The following is a 25543-nucleotide window of genomic DNA, read 5'->3' on the forward strand; positions in this document are numbered from 1 at the left end:
TTCCCACCTTTCCCAGTCGAACCAAACTGCTCCTGGACTCTGTGACCTTCTCTCCTGACGAGGTGGAGGAGTTTTTGTCAAACCTCGACTCTGATTCTGCAACTGGACCAGATGGCATCAGCCCACGGGTCCTAAAATCCTGCTCTGCCACTCTATCTCACCCTCTCTCTGTTCTTTTCACCCTATCCTTTGCTCAAGGTCATCTGCCAGCATCCTGGAAATCAGCAAACATTACCGCTTTACACAAAAAAGGTGCAAAAACAGATCCTTGCAACTACAGACCAATCAGCCAGCTCCCAATTATCAGCAAAGTCATGGAATCCATCATTGCTTCGGATATGAAATCTTTCCTCTTCTCCAATGGCTTGATCTCTGATCATCAATTTGGTTTCAGACCAGGTCACTCTACTCTGGACATGCTGCTTCTGCTGTCTCAACAATGGATGGAGGTCCTCAATGCCAAACAGGAAATCAGAGCTGTCTCCCTTGACATATCACGTGCCTTCGATACGGTCTGGCACCCAGCTCTGCTCACCAAACTCTCCTCCTATGGTATCCATGGAAATCTCCATGCATGGCTTGCGGACTTCCTCTCTGGTCGTAGTCAACGTGTGGCCCTGAATGGATTTCTCTCATCTCCCCTTCCCATTCAGGCTGGAGTTCCCCAAGGCAGTGTGCTGGGCCCTGTGCTTTTTCTTGTCTTTATCAATGATCTCTCCGACTCTCTGGAAAATCCTCTGTATCTCTTTGCTGATGACTCCACTCTCTGCCGCTCCATTCCTCTTCCCTCAGATCGGCAGTCTGCAGCCTCCTCACTCTCTGAAGACCTGGACAAAATCACAGACTGGTCAAACATGTGGAACATGTCTTTCAATCCTGACAAATCTCACACTCTTACTATGTCTCTCCGAAAAGATCGACTGGACAACCCTCCCATCTACTTTCTCAACAATCCTCTCCAAGAAGTTCTGTCGCTCAAGCTTTTGGGTCTCACCATCTGCCATGATCTTTCTTGGGAAAACCACATTTCCAAGCTGGCCTCCAAAGCCAGTCGCCGACTGGGCATCCTCCGTCGTGCGAAGTCCTTCCTAGGCACACCTGAGCTCCTCACCACATACAAGGCTTTCATCCGCAGCTCAATGGAATACTGTTCTCCCCTATGGGCTGGTGCTCCTGCCTCACACCTGGCTCGGCTTCACGCTGTTGAATCCAAAGCTTTCAGAATCATTGGAATCTCCCGCGATGAAGCTATCTCTGAGGGCCTTTCACTCACTCACCGCAGGCAGGTAGGTGGTCTTTCTGTCTTCTACCGACTCCTCTCCGGCCTTGCTCCCCCAGCTCTCTCTGTGCTCTGTCCCCCAAATATACCTACAGGTCGCACAAGATCTGCCAGCCACCCTCTGATGGTTAAACTGCCGAAATCTCGGCTCTCTGCTCACCTTCACTCTTTCATTCCTCTTTTCTCCCGCCTCTGGAACAAACTCCCACACTCACTTCAATCACACTCCTCCCTCCAGGTCTTCAAAACAGCTGTTCACCACCATCTCTTATCTTACCCATCCAAATCCTTGATCTTTTCTACCCCCACTAATTCACCCCAGATCCACCTTGTTTGAAATTCCAACTTCTTTCCTGGAAGTCTTGGCAGTGTCCATATGTTTTATACCTCTCCCACCCCCCCCCCCCCCCTTCCCATGCCTCCCCCCCAAAGCCCTCTCCCTCCCACAGTTCTCTCGATGTCTCCATGTCTCTCGGTCCCTGCTCTCAAATGTTGTGTTTGTGTCCTTCCCCCTCTCTCCCCATCTTGTCTACCGCTCCCGATGTTATTTGTTTTGTGTGTCTGTTTGTCTTTCTGTGTGATTAATGTTCGCTCTTTCACGAGCCTCGATCTTGTATACAAAAAAAAAAAAGCTTTTAGGGTATATCCTTGTTATGATAGTATATGATATGAATTTAGTGTATATCCTTGTTATGATAGTATATGATGTGAATTTGGTGTATATCCTTGTTATGATAGTATATGATATGAATTTAGTGTATATCCTTGTTATGATAGTATATGATGTGAATTTAGTGTATATCCTTGTTATGATAGTACATGATATGATTTTAGTGTATATCCTTGTTATGATAGTACATGATATGATTTTAGTGTATATCCTTGTTATGATAGTATATGATATGAATTTAGTGTATATCCTTGTTATGATAGTATATGATATGAATTTAGTGTATATCCTTGTTATGATAGTACATGATATGATTTTAGTGTATATCCTTGTTATGATAGTATATGATATGATTTTAGTGTATATCCTTGTTATGATAGTACATGGTATGATTTTAGTGTATATCCTTGTTATGATAGTATATGATATGAATTTAGTGTATATCCTTGTTATGATAGCACATGATATGAATTTAGTGTATATCCTTGTTATGATAGTATATGATATGATTTTAGTGTATATCCTTGTTATGATAGTACATGATATGAATTTAGTGTATATCCTTGTTATGATAGTACATGATATGAATTTAGTGTATATCCTTGTTATGATAGTATATTATATGAATTTAGTGTATATCCTTGTTATGATAGTACATGATATGAATTTAGTGTATATCCTTGTTATGATAGTATATGATGTGAATTTAGTGTATATCCTTGTTATGATAGTACATGATATGAATTTAGTGTATATCCTTGTTATGATAGTATATTATATGAATTTAGTGTATATCCTTGTTATGATAGTACATGATATGAATTTAGTGTATATCCTTGTTATGATAGTACATGATATGAATTTAATGTATATCCTTGTTATGATAGTACATGATATGAATTTAGTGTATATCCTTGTTATGATAGTATATGATATGAATTTAGTGTATATCCTTGTTATGATAGTACATGATATGAATTTAGTGTATATCCTTGTTATGATAGTATATTATATGAATTTAGTGTATATCCTTGTTATGATAGTACATGATATGAATTTAGTGTATATCCTTGTTATGATAGTACATGATATGAATTTAGTGTATATCCTTGTTATGATAGTATATTATATGAATTTAGTGTATATCCTTGTTATGATAGTACATGATATGAATTTAGTGTATATCCTTGTTATGATAGTACATGATATGAATTTAGTGTATATCCTTGTTATGATAGTATATTATATGAATTTAGTGTATATCCTTGTTATGATAGTACGTGATATGAATTTAGTGTATATCCTTGTTATGATAGTATATGACATGAATTTAGTGTATATCTTTGTTATGATAGTATATTATATGAATTTAGTGTATATCCTTGTTATGATAGTACATGATATGAATTTAGTGTATATCCTTGTTATGATAGTACATGATATGAATTTAGTGTATATCCTTGTTATGATAGTATATTATATGAATTTAGTGTATATCCTTGTTATGATAGTACATGATATGAATTTAGTGTATATCCTTGTTATGATAGTACATGACATGAATTTAATGTTGGTCCTTGTTATGATAGTATGAATGAATGATCGTTTTAAGGCCATTTTCCCCGCTAGAGCGGGGGATAGTCTTGCGGGCCCCATGTCAATCATGGTTCCCTTTTTGAGGCAGTTTTTATGGCCGGATGCCCTTCCTGACGCCAACCCTTAGTCGCCTCTTATGATGCGCAGGGATACGGTGTACCTATTCTAAACCGGGGTACACACCGGGATCATTCATCCCAGCAAGCTGGTACTCAATTTGCCGACCTCGGAAGGATGACAGGCTGAGTCAACCCCCTGGTGTTAATTCAGCGATCGACCGGGATTCGAACTCAGGATCCTCTAGGATCCCAAGCCGGCACCCAAACCGCGAAGCCAACACCAGGCTTTGTTATGATAGTATATTATATGAATTTAGTGTATATCCTTGTTATGATAGTACATGATATGAATTTAGTGTATATCCTTGTTATGATAGTACATGATGTGAATTTAGTGTATATCCTTGTTATGATAGTACATGATATGATTTTAGTGTATATCCTTGTTATAATAGTATATGATATGAATTTAGTGTATATCCTTGTTATGATAGTACATGATATGAATTTAGTGTATATCCTTGTTATGACAGTACATGATATGAATTTAGTGTATATCCTTGTTATGATAGTACATGATATGAATTTAATGTCGGTCCTTGTTATGATAGTATATGATGTGAATTTAGTGTATATCCTTGTTATGATAGTATATGATATGATTTTAGTGTATATCCTTGTTATGATAGTATATGATATCCACCGTTTGCCCTTCACGTGACTCGTGGTGGTCCCTCTCGGCTCTCCCCCCGTTGGTATTTTTGTGCACGTAAGATTGTTCACGGTTCTGTTTAAATATTATTTAAATATGTATAACCTTTCCCCTTCAGTGTTTTACTCAGTGGTATTTTACAACACGCTGTTTTTCTTCCTATTTAAAAGGCTTTTCTCAATTTCCTCTCCAACTCATTCCACCTCAAAAAAATGAAATTCAATATCTTATACGTCTCCCTCACTACATGGTCTAAATTCACATTCATTCCATCCCTCCTCCATCATTCTGAACCGGATTGCTAACTTGAAAATCACAACAAACCCAATTTGTTTTCAATGTTCGTCTTTCATTAATCATCCACTTTCTAAACTCCCCTCTTGCCCCTCCCATCCAAATCCCTCCCCTTGCACCTACACTCCTAAACTCCCCCCTTGCCCCGCCACTCTTAAACTCCCCCCCTACCCCTCCACTCCTGAACTCCCCCCTTGCCCTTCCACTCCTGAACTCCCCCCTTGCCCTTCCCCTCCTAAACTCCCCCCTCACTCCTCCCCTTCAAAACTCCCCCCCAACCCCTCCCATTCAAATCTCCCCCCATACCATTCCTCTCCAATTCTCCCTCCTCCCCCCTCCTCCTCAAAGCTGCCTCCTCCCCACTTCGTCTCCCTTCTATCTCATACCTCCACCCCCCCCAACCTTCTTCTTTCCTCTGCCCCCCTTCAAACAACCCCTCTCTGTGCCTCATCCCTTCACCTTCAAACCTTTCATCCTCCTCATCCTTCCCTTTCTTGGAACTCTTCTGCAATCGCTGACACACTAACAACTGCTCTCCCTACCTCCCCCTCTCATCCTTCATCTTACCCTACTCCTCCCCTCCCCTGTCCTGTACCCGATGCTCCCCCTCTCTCTTCATTAACGGTATGGACCTCAAACATCCGGGGCCTTCGCTCAAATCTGACTGATCTCTCCATACAGGTTGCTTCTGACAATCCAGACTTGATCTGCTTAACAGAGACTTTCCTCCTTCAAGATGTCTCTGATTCCTTAATATCTCTTCCTGGTTACTCCCTCCTCCGGTATGATAGACCTGAGCCTCGGCCTGGTGGTGGGGTGGCTATCTTTATCAAAAACTCTCTTCCTCACTCTCCTTGCACTGCCCTCTCTCCTCCTCACCCCCAGGAGTACCTCTGGCTACGGCTTCCTCTCCGCTCCCACCTTTTGTTCATATGTGTTCTGTACCGTCCCCCAAACAGTGATGACTCCATCTGCATTTCACTGTCTGACAACATGGACCAACTTCTATCCACTCATCCCAACTCTCTCTTCCTCATATGTGGTGACTTCAATTGTCATCATGCCACCTGGTTGGTTGTGGGTTCCTCTCTCACCAGTCATGGCACCTCAGCAAAGGACTTCTGTGACTCACTGGGATTGACACAATCTGTCAATTTCCCGACCCGGATCTCAGCCAATGGAGTATCTTCTCTTCTAGACTTGGTTATGACTAACTTCCCTGCTAATGTCTGCTGCTCTTCTTCTGCTCCAATCGGTTCTTCTGATCATGTGCTTGTCAAAGTGGACATCTCTCTGGCCATTCTCAGAGAGCCTCCTCAGCGTCGACGAGTCTGGCATTTCACTCAGGCCGACTGGGAAGGTCTTCAAGCAGCCATCAATCGTCTGGATTGGTCTCCCATCTCCACTGCCTCTGACATCAATTCTTCCTGGGAATTCTTCCAAAGCAAACTGATCTCTCTCATGCACAGATTTATCCCATCTCGCCTTCAGTTGTCTTACCCTTCCTCCCGTCCATGGTACACTGAATCTTGTGGTGAGGCAGTTGCCCTGAAACAACTTGCCTTTGCCTCTTGGAAGGCTAATCCAACTGAAGGAAATCTCAGTTCCTTCCACCAAGCTCGGAACAAGTGTGTGTCTACCCTCAGGAGTGCCAGGAAGCACTATCTCTCCTCACTCAAGAATGAACTCTCAAACCTGTCTCCTTCCTCCAAATCCTGGTGGCGTCTGGTCAAATCCGTTTCTGGTGTTTGTTCCCCCTCCATCCCCTCCCTTACCTCAAATGGCCACACAGTTGACATCGCACGTGACAAAGCCGAATGCCTCAACTCTGTGTTTGCCTCAAAATCCTTAGTCCCAAACCCATCTCTCTCTGTTCCCACCTTTCCCAGTCGAACCAAACTGCTCCTGGACTCTGTGACCTTCTCTCCTGACGAGGTGGAGGAGTTTTTGTCAAACCTCGACTCTGATTCTGCAACTGGACCAGATGGCATCAGCCCACGGGTCCTAAAATCCTGCTCTGCCACTCTATCTCACCCTCTCTCTGTTCTTTTCACCCTATCCTTTGCTCAAGGTCATCTGCCAGCATCCTGGAAATCAGCAAACATTACCGCTTTACACAAAAAAGGTGCAAAAACAGATCCTTGCAACTACAGACCAATCAGCCAGCTCCCAATTATCAGCAAAGTCATGGAATCCATCATTGCTTCGGATATGAAATCTTTCCTCTTCTCCAATGGCTTGATCTCTGATCATCAATTTGGTTTCAGACCAGGTCACTCTACTCTGGACATGCTGCTTCTGCTGTCTCAACAATGGATGGAGGTCCTCAATGCCAAACAGGAAATCAGAGCTGTCTCCCTTGACATATCACGTGCCTTCGATACGGTCTGGCACCCAGCTCTGCTCACCAAACTCTCCTCCTATGGTATCCATGGAAATCTCCATGCATGGCTTGCGGACTTCCTCTCTGGTCGTAGTCAACGTGTGGCCCTGAATGGATTTCTCTCATCTCCCCTTCCCATTCAGGCTGGAGTTCCCCAAGGCAGTGTGCTGGGCCCTGTGCTTTTTCTTGTCTTTATCAATGATCTCTCCGACTCTCTGGAAAATCCTCTGTATCTCTTTGCTGATGACTCCACTCTCTGCCGCTCCATTCCTCTTCCCTCAGATCGGCAGTCTGCAGCCTCCTCACTCTCTGAAGACCTGGACAAAATCACAGACTGGTCAAACATGTGGAACATGTCTTTCAATCCTGACAAATCTCACACTCTTACTATGTCTCTCCGAAAAGATCGACTGGACAACCCTCCCATCTACTTTCTCAACAATCCTCTCCAAGAAGTTCTGTCGCTCAAGCTTTTGGGTCTCACCATCTGCCATGATCTTTCTTGGGAAAACCACATTTCCAAGCTGGCCTCCAAAGCCAGTCGCCGACTGGGCATCCTCCGTCGTGCGAAGTCCTTCCTAGGCACACCTGAGCTCCTCACCACATACAAGGCTTTCATCCGCAGCTCAATGGAATACTGTTCTCCCCTATGGGCTGGTGCTCCTGCCTCACACCTGGCTCGGCTTCACGCTGTTGAATCCAAAGCTTTCAGAATCATTGGAATCTCCCGCGATGAAGCTATCTCTGAGGGCCTTTCACTCACTCACCGCAGGCAGGTAGGTGGTCTTTCTGTCTTCTACCGACTCCTCTCCGGCCTTGCTCCCCCAGCTCTCTCTGTGCTCTGTCCCCCAAATATACCTACAGGTCGCACAAGATCTGCCAGCCACCCTCTGATGGTTAAACTGCCGAAATCTCGGCTCTCTGCTCACCTTCACTCTTTCATTCCTCTTTTCTCCCGCCTCTGGAACAAACTCCCACACTCACTTCAATCACACTCCTCCCTCCAGGTCTTCAAAACAGCTGTTCACCACCATCTCTTATCTTACCCATCCAAATCCTTGATCTTTTCTACCCCCACTAATTCACCCCAGATCCACCTTGTTTGAAATTCCAACTTCTTTCCTGGAAGTCTTGGCAGTGTCCATATGTTTTATACCTCTCCCACCCCCCCCCCCCCCCTTCCCATGCCTCCCCCCCAAAGCCCTCTCCCTCCCACAGTTCTCTCGATGTCTCCATGTCTCTCGGTCCCTGCTCTCAAATGTTGTGTTTGTGTCCTTCCCCCTCTCTCCCCATCTTGTCTACCGCTCCCGATGTTATTTGTTTTGTGTGTCTGTTTGTCTTTCTGTGTGATTAATGTTCGCTCTTTCACGAGCCTCGATCTTGTATACAAAAAAAAAAAAGCTTTTAGGGTATATCCTTGTTATGATAGTATATGATATGAATTTAGTGTATATCCTTGTTATGATAGTATATGATGTGAATTTGGTGTATATCCTTGTTATGATAGTATATGATATGAATTTAGTGTATATCCTTGTTATGATAGTATATGATGTGAATTTAGTGTATATCCTTGTTATGATAGTACATGATATGATTTTAGTGTATATCCTTGTTATGATAGTACATGATATGATTTTAGTGTATATCCTTGTTATGATAGTATATGATATGAATTTAGTGTATATCCTTGTTATGATAGTATATGATATGAATTTAGTGTATATCCTTGTTATGATAGTACATGATATGATTTTAGTGTATATCCTTGTTATGATAGTATATGATATGATTTTAGTGTATATCCTTGTTATGATAGTACATGGTATGATTTTAGTGTATATCCTTGTTATGATAGTATATGATATGAATTTAGTGTATATCCTTGTTATGATAGCACATGATATGAATTTAGTGTATATCCTTGTTATGATAGTATATGATATGATTTTAGTGTATATCCTTGTTATGATAGTACATGGTATGATTTTAGTGTATATCCTTGTTATGATAGTATATGATATGAATTTAGTGTATATCCTTGTTGTGATAGTATATGATGTGAATTTAGTGTATATCCTTGTTATGATAGTATATGATATGAATTTAGTGTATATCCTTGTTATGATAGCACATGATATGAATTTAGTGTATATCCTTGTTATGATAGTATATGATGTGAATTTGGTGTATATCCTTGTTATGATAGTATATGATATGAATTTAGTGTATATCCTTGTTATGATAGTATATGATATGAATTTAGTGTATATCCTTGTTATGATAGTACATGATATGATTTTAGTGTATATCCTGGTTATGATAGTATATGATGTGAATTTGGTGTATATCCTTGTTATGATAGTATATGATATGAATTTAGTGTATATCCTTGTTATGATAGTACATGATATGATTTTAGTGTATATCCTTGTTATGATAGTACATGATATGAATTTAGTGTATATCCTTGTTATGATAGTATATGATATGAATTTAGTGTATATCCTTGTTATGATAGTACATGATATGATTTTAGTGTATATCCTTGTTATGATAGTACATGATATGAATTTAGTGTATATCCTTGTTATGATAGTATATGATATGAATTTAGTGTATATCCTTGTTATGATAGTACATGATATGAATTTAGTGTATATCCTTGTTATGATAGTATATGATATGAATTTAGTGTATATCCTTGTTATGATAGTACATGATATGATTTTAGTGTATATCCTTGTTATGATAGTATATGATGTGAATTTGGTGTATATCCTTGTTATGATAGTATATGATGTGAATTTGGTGTATATCCTTGTTATGATAGTATATGATATGAATTTAGTGTATATCCTTGTTATGATAGTATATGACATGAATTTAGTGTATATCCTTGTTAGGATAGTATAAACCACCGTTTAGAGGCCATTTTTCCCCGCAAAGCGGGGGTTGGCCTTTTTCGGGAAGCGTGGTTGTTGTTGTTTTTCAGTCCCCTTTTTGAAGCAATGTTTTACGGCCGGATGCCCTTCCTGACGCCAACCCTTTTTGCCGCCTTTAACGACAAACAGGGAATTACCAGTGAACTGGTACTCAATTAGCCGACCTCGGAAGGATGACAGGCTGAGTCAACCCCCCTGGCGTTAATTCAGCGATCGAACGGGATTCGAACCTAAGATCCTAAGCCGGCACCCTAGCCGCTAACCCAACACCAGGGTATGTTAGGATAGTATATTATATGAATTTGATGTCGGTCCTTGTTATGATAGTGTATTATATGAATTTAGTGGATATCCTTGTTATGATAGTACATGATGTGAATTTAGTGTACATCCTTGTTATGATAGTATATTATATGAATTTAGTGTAGATCCTTGTTATGATAGTACATGATATGAATTTAGTGTATATCCTTGTTATGATAGTATATGATATGAATTTAGTGGATATCCTTGTTATGATAGTATATGATGTGAATTTAGTGTAGATCCTTGTTATGATAGTATATTATATGAATTTAGTGTAGATCCTTGTTATGATAGTATATGATGTGAATTTAGTGTATATCCTTGTTATGATAGTATATGATATGAATTTAGTGTATATCCTTGTTATGATAGTATATGATATGAATTTAGTGTATATCCTTGTTATGATAGTATATGATGTGAATTTAGTGTATATCCTTGTTATGATAGTATATGATATGAATTTAGTGCATATCCTTGTTATGATAGTACATGATATGAATTTAGTGTATATCCTTGTTATGATAGTATATGATGTGAATTTAGTGTCGATCCTTGTTATGATAGTACATGATGTGAATTTAGTGTCGATCCTTGTTATGATAGTACATGATGTGAATTTAGTGTCGATCCTTGTTATGATAGTACATGATGTGAATTTAGTGTATATCCTTGTTATGATAGTATATGATGTGAATTTAGTGTATATCCTTGTTATGATAGCATATGATGTGAATTTGGTGTATATCCTTGTTATGATAGTACATGATGTGAATTTAGTGTTGGTCCTTGTTATGATAGTATATATGAATTTAGTGTATATCCTTGTTATGATAGCATATGATGTGAATTTAGTGTATATCCTTGTTATGATTGTACATGATATGAATTTAATGTTGGTCCTTGTTATGATAGTATATATGAATTTAGTGTATATCCTTGTTATGATAGCATATGATGTGAATTTAGTGTAGATCCTTGTTATGATTGTACATGATATGAATTTAATGTTGGTCCTTGTTATGATAGTATATATGAATTTAGTGTATATCCTTGTTATGATAGCATATGATGTGAATTTGGTGTATATCCTTGTTATGATAGTATATATGAATTTATTGTATATCCTTGTTATGATAGTACATGATATGAATTTAGTGTATATCCTTGTTATGATAGTATATGATGTGAATTTAGTGTATATCCTTGTTATGATAGCATATGATGTGAATTTAGTGTATATCCTTGTTATGATAGCATATGATGTGAATTTGGTGTATATCCTTGTTATGATAGCATATGATGTGAATTTGGTGTATATCCTTGTTATGATAGCATATGATGTGAATTTAGTGTATGTCCTTGTTATAATAGTATATGATGTGAATTTAGTGTACATCCTTGTTATGATAGCATATGATGTGAATTTGGTGTATATCCTTGTTATGAAAGTATATTATATGAATTAAGTGTATATCCATGTGATGATAGTATATTACATGAATTTAGTGTATATCCTTGTTATGAAAGTATATATGAATTTAGTGTATATCCTTGTTATGATAGCATATGATGTGAATTTGGTGTATATCCTTGTTATGATAGTATATATGAATTTAGTGTATATCCTTGTTATGATAGCATATGATGTGAATTTGGTGTATATCCTTGTTATGATAGTATATATGAATTTAGTGTATATCCTTGTTATGATAGCATATGATGTGAATTTGGTGTATATCCTTGTTATGATAGTATATATGAATTTAGTGTATATCCTTGTTATGATAGTATATATGAATTTAGTGTATATCCTTGTTATGATAGTACATGATATGAATTTAGTGTATATCCTTGTTATGAAAGTATATTATATGAATTAAGTGTATATCCATGTGATGATAGTATATTACATGAATTTAGTGTATATCCTTGTTATGATAGTATATGACGTGAATTTAGTGTATATCCTTGTTATGATAGTATATTATTTGAATTTAATGTCGCTCCTTGTTGTGATAGTATATGATGTGAATTTAGTGTATATCCTTGTTATGATAGTACATGATATGAATTTAATGTTGGTCCTTGTTATGATAGTATATGATATGAATTTGGTGTATATCCTTGTTATGAAAGTATATGATATGAATTTAGTGTATATCCTTGTTATGATAGTATATGATATGAATTTGGTGTATATCCTTGTTATGATAGTATATGATATGAATTTGGTGTATATCCTTGTTATGAAAGTATATGATATGAATTTAGTGTATATCCTTGTTATGATAGTATATGATATGAATTTCGTGTATATCCTTGTTATGATAGTATATGATATGAATTTCGTGTATATCCTTGTTATGATAGTATATGATATGAATTTAGTGTATATCCTTGTTATGATAGTATATGATATGAATTTGGTGTATATCCTTGTTATGAAAGTATATTATATGAATTAAGTGTATATCCATGTGATGATAGTATATTACATGAATTTAGTGTCTATCCTTGTTATGATAGTATATGACGTGAATTTAGTGTATATCCTTGTTATGATAGTATAGTTATGAATTTAGTGTATATCCTTGTTATGATAGTATATTATTTGAATTTAATGTCGCTCGTTGTTGTGATAGTATATGATGTGAATTTAGTGTATATCCTTGTTATGATAGCATATGATATGAATTTCGTGTATATCCTTGTTATGATAGTATATGATGTGAATTTAGTGTATATCCTTGTTATGATAGTATATGACGTGAATTTAGTGTATATCCTTGTTATGATAGTATATGATGTGAATTTAGTGTAGATCCTTGTTATGATAGTACATGATATGAATTTAATGTCGGTCCTTGTTATGATAGTATATGATGTGAATTTAGTGTATATCCTTGTTATGAAAGTATATTATATGAATTAAGTGTATATCCATGTGATGATAGTATATTACATGAATTTAGTGTCTATCCTTGTTATGATAGTATATGACGTGAATTTAGTGTATATCCTTGTTATGATAGTATAGTTATGAATTTAGTGTATATCCTTGTTATGATAGTATATTATTTGAATTTAATGTCGCTCGTTGTTGTGATAGTATATGATGTGAATTTAGTGTATATCCTTGTTATGATAGCATATGATATGAATTTCGTGTATATCCTTGTTATGATAGTATATGATGTGAATTTAGTGTATATCCTTGTTATGATAGTATATGACGTGAATTTAGTGTATATCCTTGTTATGATAGTATATGATGTGAATTTAGTGTAGATCCTTGTTATGATAGTACATGATATGAATTTAATGTCGGTCCTTGTTATGATAGTACATGATATGAATTTAATGTCGGTCCTTGTTATGATAGTATATGATGTGAATTTAGTATATATCCTTGTTATGAAAGTATATTACATGAATTAAGTGTATATCCTTGTGATGATAGTATATGACGTGAATTTAGTGTCTATCCTTGTTATGATAGTATATTATATGAATTTAATGTCGGTCCTTGTTATGATAGTACATGATATGAATTTAATGTCGGTCCTTGTTATGATAGTATATGATGTGAATTTAGTGTATGTCCTTGTTATGAAAGTATATTATATGAATTAAGTGTATATCCTTGTGATGATAGTATATGACGTGAATTTAATGTCGGTCCTTGTTATGATAGTATATGATGTGAATTTAGTGTAGATCCTTGTTATGATAGTACATGATATGAATTTAATGTCGGTCCTTGTTATGATAGTATATGATGTGAATTTAGTGTATGTCCTTGTTATGAAAGTATATTATATGAATTAAGTGTATATCCTTGTGATGATAGTATATGACGTGAATTTAATGTCGGTCCTTGTTATGATAGTATATGATGTGAATTTAGTGTAGATCCTTGTTATGATAGTACATGATATGAATTTAGTGTATGTCCTTGTTATGATAGTACATGATATGAATTTAGTGTATATCCTTGTTATGATAGCATATGATGTGAATTTGGTGTATATCCTTGTTATGAAAGTATATTATATGAATTAAGTGTATATCCATGTGATGATAGTATATTACATGAATTTAGTGTATATCCTTGTTATGAAAGTATATATGAATTTAGTGTATATCCTTGTTATGATAGCATATGATGTGAATTTGGTGTATATCCTTGTTATGATAGTATATATGAATTTAGTGTATATCCTTGTTATGATAGCATATGATGTGAATTTGGTGTATATCCTTGTTATGATAGTATATATGAATTTAGTGTATATCCTTGTTATGATAGTATAGTTATGAATTTAGTGTATATCCTTGTTATGATAGTATATTATTTGAATTTAATGTCGCTCGTTGTTGTGATAGTATATGATGTGAATTTAGTGTATATCCTTGTTATGATAGCATATGATATGAATTTCGTGTATATCCTTGTTATGATAGTATATGATGTGAATTTAGTGTATATCCTTGTTATGATAGTATATGACGTGAATTTAGTGTATATCCTTGTTATGATAGTATAGTTATGAATTTAGTGTATATCCTTGTTATGATAGTATAGTTATGAATTTAGTGTATATCCTTGTTATGATAGTATATGATGTGAATTTAGTGTAGATCCTTGTTATGATAGTACATGATATGAATTTAATGTCGGTCCTTGTTATGATAGTATATGATGTGAATTTAGTATATATCCTTGTTATGAAAGTATATTACATGAATTAAGTGTATATCCTTGTGATGATAGTATATGACGTGAATTTAGTGTCTATCCTTGTTATGATAGTATATTATATGAATTTAATGTCGGTCCTTGTTATGATAGTACATGATATGAATTTAATGTCGGTCCTTGTTATGATAGTATATGATGTGAATTTAGTGTATGTCCTTGTTATGAAAGTATATTATATGAATTAAGTGTATATCCTTGTGATGATAGTATATGACGTGAATTTAATGTCGGTCCTTGTTATGATAGTATATGATGTGAATTTAGTGTAGATCCTTGTTATGATAGTACATGATATGAATTTAATGTCGGTCCTTGTTATGATAGTATATGATGTGAATTTAGTGTATGTCCTTGTTATGAAAGTATATTATATGAATTAAGTGTATATCCTTGTGATGATAGTATATGACGTGAATTTAATGTCGGTCCTTGTTATGATAGTATATGATGTGAATTTAGTGTAGATCCTTGTTATGATAGTACATGATATGAATTTAATGTCGGTCCTTGTTATGATAGTATATGATGTGAATTTAGTGTATGTCCTTGTTATGAAAGTATATTATATGAATTAAGTGTATATCCTTGTGATGATAGTATATGACGTGAATTTAGTGTATATCCTTCTTATGATAGTATATGACGTGAATTTAGTGTATGTCCTTGTTATAATAGTATATGATGTGAATTTAGTGTATATCCTTGTTATGATAGTATATGATGTGAATTTAGTGTATGTCCTTGTTATGAAAGTATATTATATGAATTAAGTGTATATCCTTGTGATGATAGTATATGACGTGAATTTAGTGTATATCCTTGTTATGATAGTATATGACGTGAATTTAGTGTATATCCTTGTGATGATAGTATATGACGTGAATTTAGTGTATATCCTTGTTATGATAGTATATGATGTGAATTTAGTGTATGTCCTTGTTATGATAGTATATTATATGAATTAAGTGTATATCCTTGTTATGATAGTATATGATATGAATTTAGTGTATATCCTTGTTATGATGGTATATGACGTGAATTAAGTGTATATCTTTGTTATGATAGTATATGACGTGAATTTTGTGTAGATCCTTGTTATGATAGTACATGATATGAATTTAATGTCGGTCCTTGTTATGACAGTATACAACACAACGTGCATTTTAAGGCCATTTTCCCTACTAGAGCGGGGGTTAGCCTTGCGGTCCCCATGACAATCTTCTCCATTTTGCCCTATTTTCTGCATCTCCCCTTGTTAACCCCCTTGCCCGCATTTCTTCTTCCACCATCTTTAGCCAAGTCTTTCTCGGTCTTCCCCGTCCTCTACTTCCTTCTACATTAATTTCCATCACTCTTCTCAACCAGTCACTTTCATCCTTCCTCAACACATGACCAAACCATCTCAACCTGTTCCTCTTCACAGCATCAATCACAGGCTCTATTCCCATCATCTTTCGCAATTCATCATTTGTCTTCCTCTCTCTCAACGATACTCCACACATCCACCGAACCATTCGCATTTCCACCCTTTCCAACCTTCGTTGCTGCTCTACGTTAATTACCCATGTCTCGCTCCCATAAATCATAACACTTCTCACACATGCAACATACACCTTTCCCTTCAGCTTCAGCGACACTCTCCTCCTCCTCATCTCCTGATTTAGTGTATATCCTTGTTATGATAGTATATGATGTGAATTTAGTGCAGATCCTTATGATGGTATATGATATGAATTTAGTGTATATCCTTGTTATGATAGTATATGATGTGAATTTAGTGTATATCCTTGTTATGATAGTATATGATGTGAATTTAGTGCAGATCCTTATGATGGTATATGATATGAATTTAGTGTATATCCTTGTTATGATAGTATATGATATGAATTTAGTGTATATCCTTGTTATGATAGTATATGATGTGAATTTAGTGCAGATCCTTATGATGGTATATGATATGAATTTAGTGTATATCCTTGTTATGATAGTATATTATATGAATTTAGTGTATATCCTTGTTGTGATAGTATATGATGTGAATTTAGTGCAGATCCTTATGATGGTATATGATATGAATTTAGTGTATATCCTTGTTATGATAGTATATGATATGAATTTAGTGTATATCCTTGTTGTGATAGTATATGATATGAATTTAGTGTATATCCTTGTTATGATAGTATATGATATGAATTTAGTGTATATCCTTGTTGTGATAGTATATGATGTGAATTTAGTGCAGATCCTTATGATGGTATATGATATGAATTTAGTGTATATCCTTGTTATGATAGTATATTATATGAATTTAGTGTATATCCTTGTTGTGATAGTATATGATATGAATTTAGTGTATATCCTTGTTGTGATAGTATATGATATGAATTTAGTGTATATCCTTGTTATGATAGTATATTATATGAATTTAGTGTATATCCTTGTGATAGTATATGATATGAATTTAGTGTATATCCTTGTTGTGATAGTATATGATATGAATTTAGTGTATATCCTTGTTATGATAGTATATTATATGAATTTAGTGTATATCCTTGTTGTGATAGTATATGATATGAATTTAGTGTATATCCTTGTTATGATAGTATATTATATGAATTTAGTGTATATCCTTGTTATGATAGTATATTATATGAATTTAGTGTAGATCCTTGTTCTGATAGTATATTATATGAATTTAGTGTAGATCCTTGTTATGATAGTATATTATATGAATTTAGTGTAGATCCTTGTTGTGATAGTATATTATATGAATTTAGTGTATATCCTTGTTATGATAGTATATTATATGAATTAAGTGTATATCTTTGTTATGATAGTATATGACATGAATTTTGTGTCGATCCTTGTTATGATAGATAGTATATGATGTGAATTTAGTGCAGATCCTTATGATGGTATATGATATGAATTTAGTGTATATCCTTGTTATGATAGTATATTATATGAATTTAGTGTAGATCCTTGTTGTGATAGTATATTATTATGAATTTAGTGTATATCCTTGTTATGATAGTATATTATATGAATTTAGTGTATATCCTCGTTATGATAGTATATTATATGAATTTAGTGTCGATCCTTGTTGTGATAGTATATTATATTAATTTAGTGTAGATCCTTGTTATGATAGTATATTATATGAATTTAGTGTATATCCTTGTTATGATAGTATATGATGTGAATTTAGTGTCGATCCTTGTTGTGATAGTATATTTTATGAATTTAGTGTATATCCTTGTTATGATAGTATATTATATGAATTAAGTGTACATCCTTGTTATGATGGTATATGACGTGAATTAAGTGTATATCTTTGTTATGATAGTATATGACGTGAATTTTGTGTAGATCCTTGTTATGATAGTTCATGATATGAATTTAATGTCGGTCCTTGTTATGATAGTATATGATGTGAATTTAGTGCAGATCCTTATGATGGTATATGATATGAATTTTGTGGATATCCTTCTCGGGACTCCCATAACAGGCCTATTTGCTGAAGCAAGCCCGGCCTGGTGCGTGGACGTTCCACAGTGAAGTTGTCACAAACTTGTCTCCTCAAGCCATCTGTGCCAACATCGTCTGCTCGCACTTGCTGGAGAACCTTCCCCAGGAGGTCCCTTACTACGTCACTCAGGTACACCACTTCCATTTCTATTTTTACAATTTTGAAAAGTGGTCCCAATTGAGAGGTGGAGGAGGTCTACGTTGGTGTGGTGGAAACAGCCATGTTTTGGTTCCTAATATTTTTGGATCAGCTATCCAAGCAAACTTTATCATGAATAAATAGCATGGAAACGCCATATTTGTCCCAATAGAATAACTTAACGAATATGTCATGCACGTTCTGCTGTAGATGTGATTGTTTCAGGGACGATGTGCAGTTTCTTCCATTTAGTGCACTTTTACCGGTGCAGAAAAAGGAAGCAGCAAATGCAGGAAATGCATTTATAAGAGTTTATTTTTAAGCAGTGAAGCCTCTTCAATATTTGGCTATGTCTGTCCATCAAAATAGAATAACAACCTTTCTTACCCACCGTGTTTAATACTAAAAGGTCATTCTGATGGGTTCTAAAGGGTAATTTTAAGGGGGTAATTACCATGCATTTCTAAAAGGGTAATTCTAAGGCTTGATCCTAAAAGGTTTCGTTCATTTCTAGGCTTTGCCTCTTTCATATTAACAAGACCAAAAGTCTAACAGCGGCCTAGCCGGGCTTGTTTTATACTTTAGTTGAAGAGGATGGTATGACCTGGGTGGAGATACCAGTTAGCAAATAATGCAAGTATTAAATTATTTTGAAGTACAGTTGGACTCCGCTATTCGCGGGTTTCGCTTTTCGCGGGGGATACGTAGTGTGTTCAAAAAGTATCCGACCTTTATTTTTCGTGCGTAAAAAAAAAGAAGCTAGGGAGGCGTTGATTGGTGCACGTATGTAGGCGATCCTAATGCACACGCGTGAATTTTTTCCCACCTGCAGAAGCTGTCATTCGACGGCAGACCGCCGATGAGTGAGGACATGTAAGTGAACACCGTCGGATTTTCGTTTTTGACAAAATGACGGAAAAACCTGAACAACGCTACTGCATCAAATTTTGTGTTTTTTGGCCTCGGGGATGTTGGATGCTTCCATTGTGATGACTGCAACTTGGTTTCTGGGTCGTACCCATAAACCCAGGACTCATCGCCAGTGATCACTGTATTGAGGAAGCTGGGATCGCTGTTCACAGTCTCCAGCATGTCCTGTGCGATCTCCAAACGGAGTTGCTTCTGCTCAATCGTTAGCAGCTTTGGTACGAACTTCGCTGAGATTCTCCTGAAGCCCAAATCCTCCTTCATAATGGAATGAATGGTGTTGAATCTTGCGGATCGTTTCCACTTGGGAATCGCCAAGCTTTACACAAAATTTGATGCAGTAGCGTTGTTCAAGTTTTTCCGTCATTTTGTCAAAAACGAAAATCCGACGGCGCTCACTTACATGTCCTCACTCATCGGCAGTCTGCCATCGAATGACAGCTTCTGCAGGTGGGAAAAAATTCACGCGTGTGCATTAGGATCGCCTACATACGTGCACCAATCAACGCCTCCCTAGCTTCTTTTTTTTTACGCACGAAAAATAAAGGTCGGATACTTTTTGAACACAGTAGTACGTTCCGAGAAAATCCGTAAATAGTGAAACCCGCGAATAGCAGGGCATTGTTTCAATGGAAAAAGGGGGGATAAGTTCCCGAGTCATGAAAATCCACAAATAGAGAGAACCAAACCGTGAACGGAGAGTCAAAATCCATGAATGGTGACACAAATCCCGAGAATGTCGACGATAAATCCGCGAAGGTCGAAGAACCTCCTGGAAATGGCGAGACAAAACCCGCGAATGTCGACAATAATCCACGAATGTCGATGAAAATCCGCGAATGAATGCCGTGCCATTGTTTCAATGGGGAAAAGGGAGACAGGTAATTGCACTAATATATACTGTGGAGTGTTTTCATTCTGTACAGTAACTCGCAGGGATGACTTGTTATGCAGCTGGTGGGATATCCCGCTAAGCAATGTTTACCTGTGAACAGTGGACACGTGAAGCTGTTCAGTGTTAATGGCAGGATATCCCGCGAAACATTGCTTACCTGTAAACTTTTGGATATCACATGAAGCTGTTCACAGTGTTAATGGCGGGATATCCTGCGAAACGTTGCTTACCTGTGAACGGTGGGATATCGCATGAAGCTGTTCACAGTGTTAATGGCGGGATATCCTGCGAAACATTGTTTCCCTGTGAACGGTGGGATATCACATGAAGCTGTTCACAGTGTTAATGGCGGGATATCCTGCGAAACATTGTTTACCTGTGAATGGTGGAATATCATGTGAAGCTATTCACAGTGTTAATGACGGGATATCCCGCGAAAGCCGTGAAAACGCAAAAGACACGGCAGCAAACTCTGTCGGTTGTGGCGATGGGCAGCCGTCATCACGGGGCCTCTGTATGGTCTTCTGGCAGTCAGACCATAGTCATGCAGTCGTCTTCGTGCAGTATCATTGGAGATCCGTGGGTTTGCACGCCCCGGAGTTTATGCCGCAGTGCAGGATGCTGGACGGAATCGATCCCGCAGGTGACTTCGGACCATCTGCCTGTCCTGCCTTGCAGTGGTGACTCTTGGCCTCCCTGATCGAGGTCTGTCATCTGCAGAGTTGTGGAGGGTGTCTCTGTCCACCAGGGCCGATATCGTCTGGTGTGAACAGCCAAGGCGATGTGCCACCTCGCGGTAGCTCAGTCCGCCTTGCAGCATGCCCAGGGCACGCTGCCGTTGATCCCTTGACAATCGTGGCATGTTGATTGAAATGCCCATTTTGCACTGGCCGTTTTAAAGCCAATATCAAGACATCACGTGCAGCTCATTAAAATCATCCCGTACCCCTTGGCTAATCACTGACAGTCAAAACGGCTGTTCAACAACTGTGCTATGAAGTGACCATTGAAGGTTCAAGTGACCATCCGTGACCGTTTTGTCTGACAGTGAGGACACTATTGTCCACAAATAAGTTCACACATTTACTACACGCAGTTATTGTTGATATTTAAAGGTTTCAAAGGTGGTAAGTTTCTTTTGCGTTTCAGTATATATGCTTAAAGTCAACAATGAACCAACCATACACCGCTTCAATCCAGTAACTTTGCAGTCATGACAAAAGGGTTGCAGTGTTATGATTATATTTACTATACTATTATTGTTAACATTATTATTATTATTATTATAAAAACGACGATACTGTATTAATAAACCTGGCCTAATTTATCGGAAGCAGCCTGAAGGTGAGGCATGAAGGCATGAAGCCTAAGGCCTGTACGTACCGTATTGTTGGAAGAGCCGTAATGCCGATGCTTTCGATATTTGATAGTCATTTTAACAATCGATTTGTTTGTGTTTCGCACTGAATGAAAAACGTATAGGTAGAGCATGGCGATTGTGATATATGACAGGTTCGACGATATGTTCGGCCTGAACCACATATAAATCAAAATGGCGGTGTGTGGAGTCAGCTGCCGTACCGCCGTAATGATATCTCAGACGTAATCACATCACATCATCCCTGTCATGTTACTAGATCCTCAGCTCTGATTGGTGTTCATTTGTGAGGGACATACATACATAAATATATATACATACATACATACCGACAGACGCACACTGTTCGAGACGGCGTTGCCCTACGGGCTATGCTGTAAAAATGCCAAACGGAACCGCTTCCTTCGGACACGGGTGCTGGTTTTTTTTCTAATTTGTCTTTGCACACGAGTAAAAACAGACATTAATATGGAGTCATAGTCGGTGGAGTGCATACATCCACCTGGGTCAACAGTTTGTTTTGTAATCCACTGATGGGCCTGCTCTGAATTCGGACCTGAACCAAAATTGAATGGGATTGTTCTCGTCACCGAACCAACTCGTTCACCTAGTTTTTTCATAACTGGTCCACAACTTTTTGAAGTATGATTGGAGATATCGTTTTTGGCTGTACCTTTCAATGGTGAAGAATCACTTGGAAAATTCTAACATTCCCGTATACAGATACTGATGTTCACCACAATCGAATCAATTCTTCCCTGTCAAACACCCAACCTGTCCACAAAGTTTAGTGCAAATCTGTCCACAACTTTTTGAGATATCGTGCGAAACATCGTTTTTGGGCCTATCATCTCACAATAGTGATGAATCGCTTGTTAAAGTTTGAGTCCCCAGATCCGAATTCAGATCTTCACCAAAATCTAATTATTTTGTCATTGTCACAAACCCAACCTGAGCACCAAATTTCGGCCGAATACATCCACAATTTTTTGAGATATCCTGTTCACAAACAGAGACAAACAGACGTGGGTAAACACATAACCTTCACCCACCTTCGGTAGCAAAGGTAACAATATTGGATTCATGAAGCTGTGGTGCTGGGCACACACGTTAAACAAAGGTAGGCCACAACGCTTTGGGTTAACTCGAGCTCTTTATTGCTTGCTCACTCGTCAGCACTGCCGTGCTCTGGACTGCGAGCCCGCGTGTATATCCGGAGGCCACGCCTCACCTGGGGCGTGGCTGACACCTACTGGTGCTCGGAATTATGTCACTGCGCCAGCGAGTCATCGTGTCCGCCACACGCGCCCCCCCAGAATTCCCGCGCACATGAAGGGTCAGTTTGCGGGGCAAACGGATGACCCGGCCGAAGCGCCCTCTGATGGCTGGCGGCGTCTGGGACGCCGGGATGCCATCTGGGATGCCTCTGGCGGCATCTGGGATGGGTGCAGGGCAGGGGGGTGGCGTGACGGCGGGGTTGGGTGGTGCCGGGGGTCCGCCCGCCGGGGGGCGGCCCTGACGCGGGGGCAGAGCCGCTGGCGGGGGGTGGTCCAAGTCGAGGTGGGCCGGCTTGAGGCGGTCCACCGAGACGCGGTCAGGAGTACCGCCGATGTCCAAGGTGAAATGCTTCGCCCCGGTCTCCAGCACGCGGAAGGGCCCGTCGTACGGGGGCTGCAGCGGTGTCCGGTTGGCGTCGTGGCGGACGAACACGTACTCCGCCGTGCGAAGCTCCGGGGCGACGTGCGTTGGCGGGCAACCGTGGTGCGCCGTCGGCACCGGGATGATCCTCCGGGCGGTCTCCTGCAGGGCGGAGCGCTGCTGCGCCGCGGACCATGGTGCCGTGGAGTCTGGGAGGAACTCGCCCGGCACCCGCAGCGGTTGTCCGAAGACCAACTCCGCCGCGGATGCGCGCAGGTCGTCCTTGGGCGCCGTCCTGAGGCCCAGCAGGACCCAGGGGAGCCTGTCGACCCAGCCGCCGTCGCGGAGGCTGGCCCGGAGCGCGGCCTTCATGGCGCGATGGAAGCGCTCGCACAGGCCGTTGGCCTGGGGGTGGTAGGCCGTGGTGCGGTGCAGCTGGACGCCAAGCCCCCGCGCTACCGCCCCCCAGAGCTCCGAGGTGAACTGGGGGCCGCGGTCGGACGAGATGTCCGAGGGGGCGCCGAACCGGGCAACCCAAGTGGCGATGAATGCCTGTGCGACGTACGCCGCCGTCATTGCTGCCAAAGGCACGGCCTCCGGCCACCGGGTGGTGCGGTACACCATGTTGAGGACGTGGGTGAAACCCCGCGAGGGGGGCAGAGGTCCTACCAAGTCCACGTGAACGTGGTCGAACCGACGTTCGGACACCGTAAACGGGGCCAGCGGGGCCTGGGTGTGCCGGTGCACCTTCGCGCACTGGCACGCGAGGCACGTCCTGGTCCAGCCGCGGACGGCCATCCGGAGGCCATGCCAGACAAACTTGTCGGCGACCAACCTCTGGGAGGCCTTCGTGCCTGGGTGGGACAGGCCGTGGATGGCGTCAAAAACCTGGCGCTGCCAGCCCGCGGGCACGATGGGGCGAGGCCGCCCGAGGGAGACGTCGCACAAGAGGGCCGTGCCCGCGCCGTCGAACGGCACCTCGGTGACGCGGAGGCCCGTGATGGCGGTCCGCAAGGCCTGGACGCCGGGGTCGGCGGCCTGGTCCGCCGCCATCCGGGCATAGTCGATCCCGAGGTGGACCGCGTGGGCGACGGACCGGGAAAGGCAATCCGCCACTGGGTTGTCCTTCCCCACGACGTGCCGGATGTCCGTCGTGTACTCGGACACGGCCGAGAGGTGACGCTGCTGCCGGGCTGATCACGGCTCGGCGACCTTGGCCATCGCGAAAACCAGGGGCTGGTGGTCGATGAAGGCCGCGAACGGGCGGCCCTCGAGCAGATGGCGGAAGTGCCGGACCGCCAGGTGGAGCCCGAGCAGCTCGCGGTCGAAGGTACTGTACCGCCGTTCGTGCGGGCGGAGCTGCCAGCTAAAAAACGCCAGCGGCTGCCAAGCTCCCTTCACCCATTGCTCATGCCCCGCGCCCACCGCGTAGTCCGACGCGTCGGTGGTGAGGGCGATCGGTGCATCGGGCGCCGGGTGCGCGAGCATGGTGGCGTTAGCCAAGGCGAGCTTCGCGCCCGCGAACGCCGCGTCCATCGGCTCGGTCCAGGCAACGTTGCCTTTGCCCGGCTTCCCCCGGAGGGCCTCGTGCAGGGGGCGCAGGAACTGGGCAATGCGGGGCAGGAAACGGTGATAAAAGTTCACCATGCCCAGGAACTCCTGGAGCCCCTTGATCGTGCGGGGGCGCGGAAAACCCCTGACTGCCTCCACCTTGGCCGGTAAGGGGATGGCCCCGTGCCTGGTGACGCGGTGCCCCAAAATGTCGATTTCGGTGACGCCGAACCGGCACTTGGCGGGGTTGATGATCAGGCCATGTCGGCCCAGGCGTTCAAAGAGCGTGCGGAGATGGCGGAGGTGCTCCTCACGGGACGCGCTTGCGACGAGGATGTCGTCCAGGTAGACGTACACGAAGTCCAAGTTGCGCAAGACGCTGTCCATAAGCCGCTGGAACGCCTGGGCCGCATTCTTCAACCCGAAGGGCATCCGCAGAAACTCGAAGAGGCCGAATGGTGTGATGACAGCCGTCTTC

The 25543-nt window shown here is 40.2% G+C and overlaps 1 protein-coding gene across 2 annotated transcripts in view; it reads left to right on the top strand.

The window, feature by feature from the left end:
* The window catches only part of ERAL1 (Era like 12S mitochondrial rRNA chaperone 1), a 94614-nt gene that overhangs the window by 58674 nt on the left and 10397 nt on the right, over positions 1–25543 (top strand). For both annotated transcript variants that reach the window (XM_078779565.1, XM_078779566.1), the window contains one exon: positions 18518–18667. In XM_078779565.1, the coding sequence (XP_078635691.1) occupies positions 18518–18667 (150 nt within the window). The remainder of the gene's footprint in view (positions 1–18517; positions 18668–25543) is intronic.

Source organism: Myxine glutinosa, chromosome 6 (genome assembly GCF_964187855.1).
Source record: "Myxine glutinosa chromosome 6, kmMyxGlut1.1, whole genome shotgun sequence".
In the NCBI taxonomy this organism is placed as follows: Eukaryota; Metazoa; Chordata; class Myxini; order Myxiniformes; family Myxinidae; genus Myxine; species Myxine glutinosa.